Below are 16845 nucleotides of genomic sequence, written 5' to 3'. Positions count from 1 at the left end.
CTTGGGAGCGCGGTGCTCACCGCTCCAGGGGACTGCTCGGTCCCCAGCGCCTCCTGCCCATGCCTCGGTGGCTTCCTGGTGCCCGAGCCATGGGCAGGCAACTCGGCAAAGCCGCCGATGCGTGCAGTGGGACGCCAGGCAGAACCCCCATCGCCTCAGGTGCGAGCACAGGTTGTGCCACCACAGGACCATATCCTTCTCCCCACCGAGTCTGAGGACCAGAGGGCTCTGCCTGAGGATAACGATCTCCTTTCAGCCCTGGGCAAGTGTTTCCCAGCAGGTCTGTCTCCTCCAGCCCCTTCCCTCCGGGACCCTAAATAGGTGCGGGAGGACAAGATGAATGGGCACAGGGAAGGTACATCTGCGCAGCCAGGACCCCCCCGGGAGCTCGGTGGGGGGACAGTGGCAGCTCCTCGACCCTCCCGATTATACTCCTCAATAACAGCGATGAAACCGGCAAAAGCAAGACTGAACAGGGAAAGGGGAGTGAGTCTGGTCCTTCGCTGGTGCTGTGGGAGCAGCCGGGGACTCCCCTCCTCCCCACAGGCGGCTGTCGGGCGAGAGGCAGGAGGGAGGGGTTAGGGGCGCTGGTGCCCTTTGCTATCGCAATTCCCATTTCATCTCGTAAAAACAGTCCTCTCAGCAGTTTCAAATCTGAAGAGGTGCAGGGCTGGGCACGCTATTGCCATCCCAATCCGGGGAGAAACCTGCCCAAGGGTTAAAGTTTGAGCAACCGAGTAAATAAGGCAACTCCTCCTTCCGCACCATGTGAGCGCGGCAAAAGGTCAGGGAAAGAAATCATAAACAGGGGCTGCCGCTTCGCAGGAGACGACAGCTCTCAGGGCGGGCTCGGAGGCACGATGCATCTCCTGCCAAACTTTTCTTTTGTCACTTGGCTGCTCCTCATCGCTTTCCTTAGCCTCCTGGTCCTGTAAGTAGCGGCTGGTCCTCCAGGGTGACCAGGGAGGAGGAGAAGCCCGTGCCTGCAGCTGGGGAGGGGCTGAGACCATCACCCTCACCACGAAGCACCCAAGGACTTGGATGAGCCTTAAAAACTCATCCTGGGTCCTTCCTCTGCCACCTTGGAGGCAGAGGCGAGGGCTGATAAAGGGGAGGCTCCGCTGTGCCCTCCCCATGGCAGAAGGGAAGGAGGAAGCTGGGCTGGGCTGGGAGGGGAGGGAAGTAAAAAGGAACTTGTCAATTTTTTTTTTTTTTTTTTTGCTTTTCTCAGCAGATCCAAAGGGAGAAGTAACTTCCCTGTTTTTAACCGCAGCAGGCGGTGTTTGGCTGCCAAGGGACAGGGTGTCCCTGGCCGGGCAGGGCCGGGCGAGCCGGCAGCAGGGCAGCGGGTGATGTCGATGTTTGCCCGTGTGGTTGTGCCAGCAGAAGCCCCCGTTTAAATAGTTATGTTGGCAAAATTACCCTTTTGCTTATGTCACTCAGGGGAGCTGTAGAGAGCTGTACGGGCAAAAACTTAATTTTGCTGCTGTAATTTATGTCCCCGCTCAGCTGCTGTGCTGCTGCGGCTCTACCAGCTCAGCATCGCAGTAGGTCTTTGCAAAGACAAAGACAAGGGCAGGTCTCGGCTCGAGGACTTAATCCCCCTGAGAACTCTCTTCAGTCACCTGAGTCACAGATCTCCGGTCTGGGGAACTACATGAGGCCCCTGAATAAAGAGCTGAGGCGCGCAGGTACACCGTGTTTGGCTACAGCTCCTTTCAGCCCTCGTCTTCTATCAAAATGTACCCCGAATTACCTTGTAGCCCGCGTGATCCTGCGTTTGTCGCAGGAAGAGAGTACCCTCGGCAGGTCTGCTGCTGGCGGCCCATAATTTCAGCTTTCCCTGGGAGGCAGGAACCAGCCAGTTAAGCTGTTGGCTGTGCTCAGGATGAAGAACCTCCACGTTTCATTGCGTAAATGCATCTAAGGTGCTCTTTGCTTGGCAGCTATGGGATATGGCCCTTCCAGACCTTCAAGAAGCTGGGCATTCCCGGGCCACAGCCTCTGCCGTTTTTTGGAACTTTCCTGGAGTACCGGCACGTGAGTACCGGCAGCTGCTGCTCCGTAGCTGCCTTAGATTCTTACTCGGAGCTGGTGCTGGTTTTCCCATCCTTTGGACGTCGCTTTCCGCTGCCCTTGATTCAGTCAGGTGGAAATGAAGGTAGGAAGCTCTTTGGACACACAGAGAACCCAAAAATTACTTTCAGGGTCTGTTTGACCTGAATGAGGTGTGCTGTGTTTTTCAACAGCTGCTTTGTAATTTTAAGTTATTAGCACCTCCCTGGATTCCTACCTGCTCCCCAGCAGCTGAAGTTTTGTTGGAAATAATAAAGAAAAAAAGATATTGGAGAGGTGCCTAAGACTGCTGGTTTCTGAGAACTGCCATGTTTCTTTGTGTTATCCCCACGAAGAGGCTGAATTAGCCCCAGCAACGCCCCATCCAGCCACTCGCTGTTGGGCCAGCCTAAGACTAAGCCAGGCAAATAGATTTCTAACTAAAACTCAAATATTTTCAAGCTACCAAACCTTAACAAATAACTAGGTAGTAGCTGGTCTCAGGTAAAGGGCTGCAAATGCAGAACAAAATGTGTTAGCTTCGACAAAAGAGGTATTTTAGCTTGTATTTGCTGGGCTTACAGCATCCGTGTGGTCTCTTACTAACGGTTTAGTTGATGCATGGTGAGTGTTTTGCGTCCCATAAGTTTCATCCCTACATGTAACATCAGTTAAAACCCTAATGGAAACAAAGCAAAACAAAAAAGCCATCATCACTCCGGTTCAGCGACTGCAGTGGAAGATCTCATGAGGACAAGGCGGCAGCAGCTCTAACGTGTTGGGCTGAAGATGAAAGGACACCCTGGGATCTGGTTCTGCCTGCTAACTCTGCTCACGCGAAAACTGTGTACCCTGTCGTACCTTGTCTTCATTACGTTTTTAGCTCAGGTTGGCTAGTGGAAGTTGAAAGGGCTTCTTTTTTTTTTTTTTTTTTTTTTTTGCTGGTTTTTTTTTTTCTCTCTGCTCTCTTTTTTCCCTCCGGTGCAAAGGTCCCCTAAGTGTCTGTGTGACTCTTACGAGCCCCCGTGCACCCCCCAAGCTCTGCCGCTTACAATGGGTCTGTGGGATGCGCCGCGCTGCCAGCTGTGACCTGCTTTGATCACTCTTCGCTGGCAAACTGTTCATTTCCCCTTTCTTCTTTTGCAGGGAGTCCTGAATTTTGATCAGATGTGCTTCGAAAAATATGGTAAAATCTGGGGGTGAGTTTCTTTCTGCAGAAAAAAAAACAAAACAAAACAAAACAAACAACCCCAAAAAAACCAACTGCCTGTTTGGGGTGCTCGGCCGCCCCAAAATAGAATGGAAAGAGGTACGTTGCCACCACGTCTCAGCACTGTAATTCCAGCAGTTACAGCTTGGGAAAATCCAGGTTCACCACTGGGAAAGTCTCCAGCCGTCTCTCCAAAGCTTCTCCCCTGCTGGGATTTCAGCGGGACTTCAGCACCGTGCGGGGCTGAGATGATGGTGGCCAGTTTGGGGATCGTTTGTTTGCATAAGCTTTGCGAATCGCCTTATTTTTATTTATTTTTTTCTTCTTCCTTTCCCCCTTTGGGAGCATTAAAAAACTAAACGGCGGTGTTAGTAACCTCGGGGTGGGGGAAAACTGCACCGCAGAGAGCCCGGGGAGCTCCCCTTGTCCTCCACCAGCCGCCAAATCAGCGCGGCCATCCCTTTATCTCCCAGCTCCAGACGCGCCGGCGAGGGCAGGCACCGACCCTTTCCCAACCTCGCAGCCTGCCCAGAAAGCTCCGCCGCCCGGTGTCAAACTGAGCCTCGTGCCTTTGAAGCCGCTCTTCGCCTGTCTTGAGCAGAAAGCGAGCTGCAGGCGGCCGCCGCCGCGTTTCTCATCTTGCTCCCTGCTCCTCCCGCGGCCGGGGCGCGAGCTGCCTTTCAACCTGCCTCCCCCCCTCCCCGCACGGCGCCGGTTTTGTGCCGGGGCCTCTTAGCACGCTTCTCTCGAGAGCCTCTCGAACCGAAGCAAAATTGTTGTGCAAAACAAACCCTAGGAGGCCCCGTGAAACCTAGCGCGGTGCTTTTTTTTTTTTTTTTTTTCTTTTCCCGACCAATTAAATGTTCTCAAGCCCCTCCAAGGCGGCCGCTTCCCTCGGCTGTGGCCCGAGGCTCCCTGCCCTCTAGCCCACAGCCCTGGCTTTTAAGTTTTTCTGCCTCTGCTGATCGGAAAACGGAGGAGACGGATGAGTTTTCCCCCTCTCGTTGCCTCGTAGGCCAGGCAGGGAAATCTCTTTACCCCACAGGCAGGCGATGCGCTGTGGGTTCGGTGACTCCAGCAGACTCCAGTTGCAGGAACAGAGCTCCGACAGCCCGAGCGCAGGGGATCAGCATCGTGGCAAAAGCCGCCTTTTATCTAAACCCGCACTGCTCTGGCAGCCCTTTAGTACCACAGACGATTGCTAGAAACGCTCGTGCTGCCTGCGTTTGGCACTTTCTTCCCCTTTCTCCCGTTTTACTACATAATAAAGCGGTTGCAGCCTCCTCCCTTCGGCTGTTTGGTCAGAGGGGGCTCAGCTGGCCCCAACCCTCTGGGCTCGCGCCCTCCGTGCGCGCGGCTCCGACCGCAGACGAAGCAGGCTGCTTTTGCTCCAGCTGACCGCGAGCGATGGACTGACTGTGGCTTTCTCTTGGCTCAGGATTTTTGACGGCAGGCAGCCTGTGCTGGCCGTTCTGGACCCCACCCTCATCAAAAACATCCTGGTGAAAGAGTGCTATACCATTTTTACCAATCGCCGGGTAGGTATCTGCTCCCGTGCTTTGCTCTCCCGTACAGAGCACGCGCAGCAAGAAAGAAAGAGTTTCTTTTAGAACAAGAGGAAATGGCTTCAAGTTGCGCCAAGGGAAGCTTAGTTTGGATATTAGGAAGAATTTCTTTACTGAAAGGGTCATCGGGCATTGGAACGCGTTCCCCAGGGCAGTGGTGGAGTCCTCATCCCTGGAGGTATTTAAGGGTCGTGTAGATATAGTGCTGAGGGACATGTTTTAGTGGTGGGCTTGGCAGTGTGAGGTTAATGATTGGACTGGCTGATCTTACGGGTCTTTTCCAATTTGGGAGATTCTGTGATTTTGTGATTCTTGGTTTCTGTTCTCCTTCCGTGAGCCCTTCAGCAAGCAGTAGCTCTGTGTTGTGCCCCAGTTTATTGATGGTACCAACAACAAAACTCTGCTAGGCAGGGGTAGAGGCCACCCTGGCTGGGACATTGGGACGTCAGCCTGGGTGTACCCTAGGGCCGATGGCATTTACGACTCTTACACTTTTGTTTCCATTTCTGTTGTTTGCTGGTTGAGGTAGAGCTGATGTGACTCCAGCGCTCCGTAGTGGGTATTTTTTTGCATTTCTGTCATGTGGGAGGGGGCTGGAAACCTTCACCCATCTCCCTGTATAACCCTGTCCCTTTTTGCTGTTCCTGTGCAGAACTTTGGTCTGAACGGGATCCTGGAGTCGGCCCTCAATCTGGCTGAAGATGAGAAGTGGAAAAGAATTCGCAATGTGCTGTCTCCAACCTTCACCAGCGGGAAGCTGAAGGAGGTAAAGCGGAGGCCGCTGGTGCTCTGCATCAATAGCCAGAGGAGGACTGGGGCATCTCTGAGTACAAACCTTCCCCTCAAGTGGGGAAGTCACCCCCTTGGTCAAGACCACATCCATTAGCATCTGCTTCATTGGGTGCAGTTCAGCAACACGATGGCTCTCTACCATCATGGGGAGGGAGTCAGGAGAAGGGTATGGGGGACGCAATGGCACACAAGGTGCTGCAAGCTGAGGCTGTTGGCCCCATGACCTGTATTTCCTTCTTGCTAAGACCATGGGTGCCCATTTCCATGTGCTCAGGAGCCATGTTTACTTCCAGCTGGAGTGGATGCTTAGCTGGAGTGGGAGCTCGGTGTGGATTTTGGGAGGTGAACCTCGCTCAATCGTAGTCAAAAGGGCTCTGTGGACTGGTTATTAAGATGAGAGAACGCAACATCTGAGGCCTGGAGATGATACCTTCCCCTTGCCCACCCTTCCTCCGCAAGCCAAAGACTTGGCAAGGCACAGATGGCAGTGCGGAGTTGCGCAGCCTTGTCTGGTGGAGGTGAAAGTCAACAGTGTCTTCTGCTTTGGTTTGCATTCCAGATGTTCCCTGTCATTATTGACTATGGAGAAAAATTAGTGAAAAACATTGAGAAGAAAGTGGCTAATGATGAGTTTGTGAACACGAAGGAGTGAGTAACTGTGTGGGGCTGACCAGAAAGAGTTTGTATTCGGTGTCGGGAAGGGCCCCCACAGAGAGAGGGTTTGGAGAGCCTTTTCCACGCTGCAGCATAGATTCCTTGTCAATTATGGGCATGGGCATGGTATGTTCCTCAGCAGCGGGCTTGTTGTGCTCTGCTCTGCTCAAACGGGGTAGCTGTGGCCTGTTTCCCATTTCAATTTACTAGGGATGCATTTTGAGGAACAGGTAGGGCCCATTCCAGAAGCCCCACAAGATGTGGTATTTTTGGATGTACTTTTTACATCCTCTTTTACGCATGGAAAACAGAATAACATCTTTGTTACCCCGGACTGCAGTTCAGCGCTTTCCAACTACAGCCTAGGTTTTTGACGCTGAGAAAAATGGGGGGATAAATGCAACTGGGGAAACTTGGGAAAATATAACGACGGTTACTGCCAAATCAGAACAGGGCCTACTGTGTTAGGACTCTGCACTGAGTCCTTGATTAAAAGACATTCCCTTTCTCAAGGATTGTTCCTAGATGGGTTGTTATTCACTACACTGGTTGGGTTCATCCCATTCACTCTCTCTTCTTCTCTACCTAGCATTTTTGGAGCCTACAGCATGGACGTGGTGACCAGCACTTCTTTCAGTGTGAATATTGACTCCATGAGCAACCCCAGTGACCCCTTTGTCACCAACATTAAGAAATTTCTTAAATTCAATTTCCTAAACCCCGTGCTTGTATTCCTAGGTATGACACACCTCGTCTCATACAGCCCTGAATCGATGTCAGAGGTGGTGACCACCTGCATTTCCTGGTAGCTCCCTTAGTAGTTTTGAGACCTCTTTGTCATATGGGAGATGCTCAACGCTTTGCAGTATTAGGTTCACCCTAGCAGATCTGCAGAAATATTTCCCCAGTGAAACCACAGTCAAATTTGGATAGCCCATGTGGGTCTTTGCAGCGTCCTCCTACAGGCAGAGACGCAACGGAGACCTTCTCTGTCCCAGAGAGCTACACTTAGTGTGGCATTTTGGCCATAGAGTGCCATACGGAGGAGATTCTCAAGTGCTATTGTGTGCCAGCCAAGGTTAGGTAAAAAGAGACCTGAAAGCAACAAAAAGCCATTTTGGGGGGCAGGGTCCAGATTTGCCCCTCTCCTTTCTATGCTTTGTGCCAGTTTTGAGTTTCTTGGGCCCCTTTGGGCTAAAATATGTTGTTCTTTTCTCTCCTTTCAGTGTTGTTCCCCTTCGTTATCCCAGTGCTGGAAAAGATGAATGTTACTCTGTTGCCCTCAAAGGTCATGGACTTCTTCAACGAAGTCTTCATAAAAATGAAGAAGGAGCGGAAAAAGGGCAGCAGCAGGGTGAGTCCAGCCCAGGTGGCCTCTTCTCTTCACTGTGCTGTCCTTCTGAGTGTAGGAGGGACCTGGTGACATCTTCAGAAGCTATGGCGTATCGCCTACTCTCCATAACGTCTCCCAGCTCGTCAAACATGGGGAGGGTGAGAAACATGCCCTGCCTAGGCTTCCACACGCAGAAAGTACCTGTGTTCATAGAGAGTCTCCAGTCTGAGAGGAGCCATGAGCCTTCTGGTGGGGCTATGAATGGAGCAGGTGTCTCAACAAGGAGCTTGGCTGGATGAGGTTTGCCTCCTCCCCACCTGCATCTTCTCTGACTGTCTCTGTTTCTTCCCAGAACCGGGTTGATTTCCTGCAACTCATGGTTGACTCGCAGAGCTCACAGGACAGCTCCAATTCTGCTGAGACTGACTCATACAAATGTACGTCTTGAGATCCGTCCTCCTCTCAGCAGAAAACATGGTAGTTTCTCGAGCGGTTAAAGGAAGGAAGTAGAAGAGGATTTTAGTCATTAATCCTATGGGAGATTCGAGGTCTCAGTAGTGGAGCTGTAATGATGCTTATCGCACATCAGCCGTATTTTATTCTATCCCATTTCCTGCGATGAATCCCGAGGTCTGTTTGTGCAACAAAGAGCAAACAGAATGAATATCTCCTTACTCCCATTTCTTATTTTATCTTCTGTGAAAGCCAGAAACGTTGGCTGTATTTCATAAAGCCCACAAAGCACATATGCGGCACGCACCTTGCTCATCTGTGAGCTCATCTCTGTTCCTCATCCTCGGTAAACTGATAGATTTAGAAAATTACGGCTCAGCCAAGGCATAGTCCCCGTCCAACAACCTCAGTCAAGGCAGGATGCTTGTAAACTTTTGAGGTGTGGGAGAGGGACACTGCTGCGCTACCAGCGTTAAGTCCTGTGTTCTCCTTGTTACCACTGCCACACTATGCTCGGGGCTACTAATCCCTCGGCAGTGCAAGGCTCACCTCACGGCTTAGGGGAGCTGCCGGACATCTCTTCATCTCTAACTTTTCCCGGCACGTGCCCTTATTTTTTTTTTGGCCCAGGAGCGTGGTCCCGGGAGATAGCAGAGAGTCAGGCTCAGGCTGCACATACCTTGACTGCGTTCTTAAAGAAAGCAACAGAACACTGCTGATCCTGACAGCAGTTTTCTGGCTGTACAACAGTGCCAGATCCACCCCTTTGTGGTACCAGAAGGTTAGCTGGGTGTTTCTTTTACCAACCGTCAAGTAGTTATGAATAGCGTTATCTAGATTGACGAGTGGGATCCTGAATTCCCGAGGGGTAATTACTGTAGTTTTCAGCTTCTTGCATGTGCTTTTATGCCTCGTTTCAGCATTAAGCGATGATGAAATTCTGGCCCAGGCTCTTATCTTTGTCTTTGCTGGTTATGAGACCACCAGCTCTACCCTCAGCTACATAGCGTATAACCTGGCCACCCACCCGGATGTGCAGCAGCGACTCCAGGATGAGATTGATGCAAACCTGCCCAACAAGGTAAGGGAGGGTGGGGAGATGCTGGGGTCGTTCCCACCTGTGCCTTGTAGACCCTGAGCCAACAACCAGGTTGGAAATAAAACAGAGTGGAGGAGGTGCTGGCACCGAGGTTTCCCCTCGCCTGGTCTCTGATACCTGAAGGGGGCGCGCTGCGGGGGCGTTGGGGTGGGGGTTGAAGTCCCATGTTTGTTGCCATCCTGATTCCTCTCCCCAGGCTACTCCCACCTACAACGCCATCACGCAGATGGAGTACCTCGATATGGTGGTGAACGAAACCCTCCGGCTCTTCCCCGTCGGGGGCCGGATTGAGAGGGTCTGCAAGAAGACGGTGGAGCTCAACGGTGTGACTATTCCAAAGGGCATGGTGGTCATGATCCCAGCCTACGTGATGCAGCGTGACTCGGAGTACTGGCCAGAGCCAGAGGAGTTCAGGCCTGAGAGGTGAGGGCCAGGCGGGGGGGCAATAGCCGCACGCTCAACCTCAGCCCTGGTAATGGAAATGGCAGCGAAAGTGGGGAATGCATGATTATAACATTTAAATTAGGCATTTATCATTGTCTGACATCTAGTCCCAGCATTACCGTGAGGGGAGTTTTATGATCTACATCCATAAACTGTGCATGGAATTTAATTAACTGTATTGAAGGGAGCGACAGTGAGAGCAGCTCCCAGCAGCTGTAACACCGAGGGGTTTATGGCCAGATATTAAAACAAGAGCCACTGGGTGACTGGCACGACGCCGTGCAAATCAGCAGTGGAAGGGCAAAGACGGGTAGAAATAAAACTTAATTTTTCAACTCAGGTTATGAAACAATCCTTGCTTAGGAGTCCGTCAGACCCTGCGAAGTGAGGCAATAGCCCAAGGCAGACCTGGGAGACGCTGGGCTTGCTAGTCTTCAGGTGGCCACGAAGACGTTGAGGGTTGGTCCAAAGAGAGCAGGACCAGATCTGTGCCCTTGCACCAGGAGTTGAAGTACCCCTGGAAGCTAACCCCCATGTGGGGATGTGGTGAACATTGGGACAAAATGTGGCAGCAGTATCAGGCAAAAGTTAGGGAGGGAGATGGGTACTGCTGAAATCACCTATGGACCCCTATGGTCACCTTGTGTAGAATGCCAAAGGAACCACCCAAATGGGAGTACTCTAGCAACGGGCAGGTTACACCAGTTGCTCCAGTAGCTGCATCCTAACTCCAGTTGGCAAACTGGGCATGGGTAGCTGGACAGGAGCTCTTTAGGGCTCACTGGCTTTGCTGGGAGCTCATCAGAGGGATGTGCTGGTGTCTCAGTAGCGAGAGACTTCACGGCTGACTTAGCACGGCTGAGGTTTGTACCTGGACCCCATGCACCGGGCATGAAAAGCTTTCTGACATAAAAACTAACTGATCACTAAGAAGTATTACTGAAAATGCTCAGTGGCAAATTTCTCTGTGAAGCTGATTGTTCTTCCCTGTTTTTCATGATGAGGAGAGGAATGGCTGGCGTGGCTCAAAAGCAACCCTCCCTTTAGTCACGCAGGGGGAGAACGTCTTTGTGTTCGCCCAGTCCTTTGATCGAAAGGGAAGACGTGAAGCTGTAGACCTGTGTGGTTTAGGGTTTGAAATCCAGGTTCAGTTTTTGAGCTGAGAGGAAGTTCTGCGAAAAGAGTAGTTATGAGTTCTATTAGCATATTTCAGGTATTCCCTGTTCACCTGATGCACCTGGAGATGCACAGCCAACTCCAAGCAGCGGGACAAAAGCAGAGGCATAAGGCATCTATTGAGGCAGGAATAAGGGACTTAGCTGGGTTCTTCTAATACGCACGGAAACACAAAAAGCTTTTGCCTTCCCCGGCTCCTCATCACTTCAGATCTGAAAGCTGGCACATCCCGCAACAGTAGCTCTTTCTAACATCTTTTTTTTTTTTTTTTTGCAATCAGGTTCAGTAAAGAGAACAAAGAGTCTATCGACCCCTACACCTTCCTGCCGTTCGGGGCTGGCCCCAGGAACTGCATCGGAATGAGGTTTGCTCTCCTCACCCTGAAAGTGGCTGTGGTCGTCCTGTTGCAAAACTTCTCGTTCAGAACCTGCAAAGACACTCCGGTGAGGACATGGGGTGATGTGGTTCACTGTCCGCCCTTTAGTCCCACTGAGAGGGTCCCGGGCGCTCCCTTTTGCCTACATCTCCGGACAAACGGGGAACTGTCTCCCATGCACGTTAAATGCCTCTCTTCCCCAGGGAGTTCAGAGGCCACTGCACCTTGCCTGCGGACTTGGGTTTTACTACTTCACACAGAGGCCAGGGAGGAAGGTTTCACTGTGGATTAGAGAGGCGTATGGGAACAACTGTATTTAAATCTTCTCAGTTAACTTAAATGGTTCACCACAAGTTACTGATACATTTTTCTTAAGCCTCTACGGAAGCAGATTTAACGTTGGTGGAATATGTCAGGCTGAAATCCCTGAAGTCCTCTCGACCTTTCTTTGGGTGCGCCTAAGTTGTGGGGTGCTCGGTCCCCCACGGTTCCCTGCCGTTCCGCCTTGACCCAGCGTAGGAAGGCCCCCCAAGCTGCAGGCCCCACAAGACGGGGCTGTTTGACTTAGAGTAAATGCAATGGCTGTTGGAAATTATATGTCAAGCAAGCCCTCCTGAAAGCGCGGCAACTCCCTGTGACTCAGAGGCAGGTCGCACTATGTTTGGTGTCTGTTCCCAGCCCCGAAGCAGCTTTCTGCATCCAGTGCTGCAAGAGGCTGTGCCGTTAATACATCTCGTTCACGAGGCGAGGTTGGGAAATCAGAGCAGAGGGGGCAGCAAGTGTATTCGAAGGACATTTGTTGTAAGAAACAGAAAAATCCTTATTAAATTATGACTTGGCACGGGTGCTCAGATGGAATCTCTGCAGATTCAGATTGCAACTCAACTGGTAACCTGGAGGTGAAAGACTGTAATAGTCCATTAACAATGCAGTGACCTATCCACCCTCCCCCAACTCTAATGACATTTTTCTAGTCCTCTGCAATCCATAAAATTGATTCTTTTTATAACTGCCTTTAATTAAAAGGAGACAAGTTAAATATGTATTGTATTATTGGTGCCCATAGGTTTATGGGGCTCTTTCAGTCCTTTTTTCTACAGAAGATGTCATGTGCATCAGATCAGAGCGGGAGGGAAAAATTCATGCTGGAACATCCCTTTGGAATACGTATATGGAAGCCGCAGTCTCCTCTCACTCCTCCACTGATGGCACATTGGGCTCCGAGCCACATTGCTTAAACTGCCTGAAACAAAGCTTCCTGGGATATGGGGTTTTTAATGCAGCTTGTCAGGCTGGGGGTGTATTACCCTTGTCCTGATGGGGAGAAGGAGAGCTGGGATACGAGCAGGATCGAATTGATGGAGCACCCTTCCCTCCCCTGCAAGTTGACTCCCTCCAACACCACTTTTAAATGTTCTTTTTATTGAGATTTCCAGCCCACCCCAAGGGAGCCCGTCGCTTTGCTGTGTGAGGATGCTTTTTCTTCAGTACTCAGTCTGAGCAGCAATCTTAGTTTCGTTACTTCCCGGAGAGCTTATTGCTCCTCCAGCTCCCATTACGATCCAGCTCCCCTTAGCGTTGACACACTTCGGCGTTAAACAAAATGGCACTGCGTCCCCCTTCTTAGCCGTTCCTCCCCGGGTGGGTTTTTGCTGCTTTTTCCTCCACGTGCAGCCTGTTGATCAGTACACCGAGCTCTCCCGACCGTGCTGTGTGAGGGTCAGAATTCACTAACCAGTTTATTCCAGAGCTGAGGGCTATTAAACCCCAGCTCGTAGCTGTTTTGCAGAAGCGACAGTGATAGTCCTGCTACAAGGACACCTATCTGTAAGTTAGGAGATGCATTGAAAACAAGGGGTGGCTGAGATGTATGTGGGCTGTAGGGGTTCCATCGGCGTCATGACTGCCCTTTTTCCCAGCTTACGTGGCTCTTTTGTTTTGTTTTGTTTTGTTTTTTCCCTCCTGCTCAAGATCCCGCTGGTTCTGGACACGAAAGGTTTCATACAACCGAAGAAGCCCATCGTCCTGAAGATGGTCCCCAGAGCCCACGCTGATCTGAAGATGTGAAGGACGCAGGAACAGATCAGAGACTCTTGTTTGATGGGGCCTCCTCTAACTCTCAAGAGGAGACCCAGATTGATGTGTGTGCTGTGGAAATGTCCGTGGTGCAAACCCCCACTTCACAACAGGGTTTTAGGGGTTTGGCTCAGGATAATTACATGAACATTATCCTAATGAAAATTAGCCCCAGATCCCGCTGTCCCCGATCACAATAGGCATTTTGCGAGACCATTTGCACTCAAGTTATTTGGGCGTTTTTTTCTCTCCCTCTGAAGAAGCACTTTTCTAAGCAATTTGATTCCAGACACTGTCAGTCTCTTCTGGCAGTGTAATTTAAATCAAGATAGGGAGAGCAAATTGCACATAGTTAAGTAATGCTACCATCGCTCCTGTTCCTACTGCCTGCTGGGTGACTCTGTACGTCTTCTGGTTTTATTCTCCCGGGAACGCAGAGTTGTCCAGGGCTATTTCCTCAGCTGTGTGCTATGACCCTGACAAGGTTTAAAGTGGTCACATCCTTGCAGGAATGAATGCCTGCGGCAAATTTTCTGATGCTGATTTATTAAGATTTTCTTATGATTTTCGATGGCTTTTGTGTGATGCGGATTGCAGATGAGTTAATTGGAGGAGCCCAGAGACAAGCAGTTACCCCTAATGACTGGAGATGTGCAGAGCCGGAGAGAAGTGCCCCTCGTGCGTTTCCTGACTGTTTGCTTATTTTACCGCAGGCGTGCAGCCCCCTCCCATAGAATGGATTGTCAACACAGGCGCCATCTATGCTGCTATCATGACACCTTTTACTCTCCGATTTCTGTGAGGCCACTGTAAGACCAACTTAACTGCATTAATAATGATGCAGAGGGCAGCGCTGAGAGCCTTCAGATGTCCTGGAGAACCCTAGTCTGGAAGAAAGGTGTTGCCTTTGGCTATTGTGAGCTGGAAAGTCTTGCCAGACTTTGTCATTTTGTGTAGATTCTGGAAGACCTGTAGGCTCACATTTCATATTATTCCTCCAGAAACTGCTACTGGAGGGCTAACCGTAATAAAAAGCTCCCTTAGCTCTTCTGTAACCAACTGATGCCAGTCTCTGGTTCTGTTCTTTCCTCCATACGCAAGTGAACCCATCTGTAGGTCTCATAAGCCATTGGCCAGACAACGACGCGGTCTCATCGCCTCTCCCAGCTGGGCTTCCTCAATCCTTTGGTGGGATCCTCAAAGGATCTCCCTCTGCCTCAAAAATCGGTGCCACAGAGTGGAGATAGAAGTTCTCTTTTGCGATTCTTTCTTCCGCTGGCCTTGTAGCACCACAGCTCACTGAGAGTGTGGTCTTGCCGCTCTCAGCCAAGCATTTGTCTTTCTGGGAAAGTAGAGGGGATTGATTCCAGCATCTGCTCCATGCAGCAAACCAGCTGACCTCCTGCTGGCTTCAAAGTGCTCTCCACGCTCTCTCCTAAATACCTCATGCACCTGCTTCAGCCTACCCTTCCACAGGAGGATGTCTTCTGCTTCCAAGCTGTCAAATTTCAGTGCCGGGTGACATACTTGCATGGGCGTATACATCTGACCCGGTCACTACCATGTCTAATGGTGCTTGCATTCCTGCAGGATGAAAACTCATTATGTCTTGAATGAATCCAAGTCACTACCCCACGTGTGTCATCGGTAGTAAGAGCTGCTTCTGGACGTGTGGAGTTTGAGACACCCCAGTCCAAAATAAATGGCTGAGCAGAGCCATTGATGGTGTGAAGTGGTTACTATTGCAAAATTGGGTTTAGCAACTTCAGTCACTACACAGTGGTTTTTGTATTTCTTTTATTTTATTATGTATAGATAGATAGATATGTTATTAGATATACTTTTTAAATTTCTTTCTATATTTTTGAGGAATTGAGTAGAAAACCCCAAAAGAGATATAATAACCTTTCTGCAGTAGATTAAATTCCCCAGTGTAAGACACCCTTGACTGGAAGCGTAGGGGAGGAGTGAGGCTGCTTCTCTAGAGAGTCACCCATGCGCTGGGTGAGAAAATTCCCAGCAGCTCGGGCAGCCACGGCTTCCCCTTCCACCTTCATAACCTGCAGCAGTGCCGCTCCTGTCTGCCACCAGTGTCCAAAAGCGACAGTTCATCTTCGTTTTCGGCTGTCACTGTCCCCTTTTATAAAGCCATGGCACTGCGCTGGACTGTGATGGCACATCTCAGGGGAGAACGACAAAATATAGAAGCAGTCGGAGCCCTGGAGAACAAACAGCCGCAAAGTGCCTCACCCTCACAGCGGTTCACAAAAAGGGGCACGGAAAATCCTCAGGTCTCTGCCTCGAGAGGTGACCGAGAAGATGAGGGTGACAAAGTCACGCACAGTGTCACAGGTCAGGGATGAATTAACAACCTTGCTGGAGCGAAGGCCGTCGCTTGCCCGGTGGCAGCGAGGGAAGGGTTTTGCCTCCTCGCTCCACGCCTGTGTTGGAATTAATCACTCACATACAAATGTCAACACTACGGAAAACATCCTTCAGGATAATCTCTCTCGCAAAGCCGCTTAACATTTTGGTAATATACAGTTCACTTGCAGGTGTCAAAGGATTTCAGCCTCTCTCATCTCCGTTCAAAGGCATCTTCATCTGCCGGCGCCCCGCGCCCATGAAGCGGGCGAGCGGGCTGCTGCGACCGGCCACGCCGACGCGCCCGCCGAGAGACCCGCCGGTGCACGGCGCAGCACCGCTCCGTCGCCCGGCACCTGCACGGCATTCTGCCAAGGGTCAAACCCATGCCGAGGCGTGCCAAATCCCGTCTTCATTTCGCTGAATTCGGTCGTGCAGAGAGCGCGCGCCTTCGCCGGGTCCCGCTTGCCTTAGAGGGAGGTTTGCCACCAGATTTTGGCTTCACCCTGGGGGAGGGGGGCACTTTGCAGCGGGGAGTTGCTCAGAGGTTGGGAGTGTTCCAGCGGGCGCAGTACATGGGACACTGCTGCTTGGCTTTAGGCCAGCTCTTTGGGGGGTATTCCAGACATTTGGGGGCAGCTATTTGGGGGGGGTGTTCTGTGTCAACCCTTTCTGGTCAGATTTCCAGAGGTGATGAACATGCCTCGCTCCCCTGTAGCCAGAGGGGAATAAAGTTGTGCTCCGGCACAGCCGTGTGCCTCAGTTTACCTGCATGTAATTTTTTTTTTTTTTAATTATTTACAGTTAGGCAATAGCGAACTTTTGCGTGTGTCTACCTTATGCCCTGCTTTGATTCACATCACAGCAAGGTCGCAGAGGGAGCGAACGGGTTTCCTTTTGGATGACGCCAAAGCAGAAGCGCTTCAGGAGCTCATCTAACATTGGACCGGGCTGCCCGGGGAAGCGGTTGAGTCACCATCCCTGTGGGTGTTTAAAAGATGGGTGGACGTGGTGCTTAGGGACATGGTTTAGTGGTCTTGACAGTGTCAGGTTAATGGTTGGACTCAATGATCTTAAAGGTCCCTTCCAACCTAGACGATTCTACGATTCTATAACATGCTCCAGCTGCTGACAGCTGGAAGCAAGTCCTCCGCTCCCCCTAAAAAACACATAGGATGAATGTAGGGCCCTCAGCACCAACCCCTTTGCTCTGCATATCCCCCTCCTGTAGCGCAGCACCGCTTCCTA

General features: G+C 51.0%; 1 protein-coding gene across 1 annotated transcript; it reads left to right on the top strand.

Annotated features, from left to right (window-relative positions):
• Nucleotides 1–831: 831 nt before the first annotated feature.
• On the top strand, nt 832–16071 carry LOC309677850 (cytochrome P450 3A24-like; the record flags this gene model as incomplete). The annotated part of the gene is made up of 14 exons (XM_082490747.1): nt 832–931; nt 1947–2040; nt 3202–3254; nt 4704–4803; nt 5483–5596; nt 6182–6270; nt 6866–7014; nt 7503–7630; nt 7962–8046; nt 8983–9143; nt 9358–9584; nt 11062–11224; nt 13129–13220; nt 15789–16071. The coding sequence occupies exons 1-14, from the start codon at nt 861–863 to the stop codon at nt 16069–16071; spliced, it is 1809 nt and encodes a 602-aa protein (XP_082346873.1). The 5' UTR covers nt 832–860.
• Between the last annotated feature and the right edge of the window lie 774 nt (nt 16072–16845).

Source organism: Vanellus vanellus (genome assembly GCF_965231255.1).
Source record: "Vanellus vanellus genome assembly, chromosome: 14".
NCBI lineage: Eukaryota > Metazoa > Chordata > Aves > Charadriiformes > Charadriidae > Vanellus > Vanellus vanellus.
Note: the sequence above shows the minus strand (reverse complement) of the source record. Positions and strands in the feature narration are given on the sequence as shown.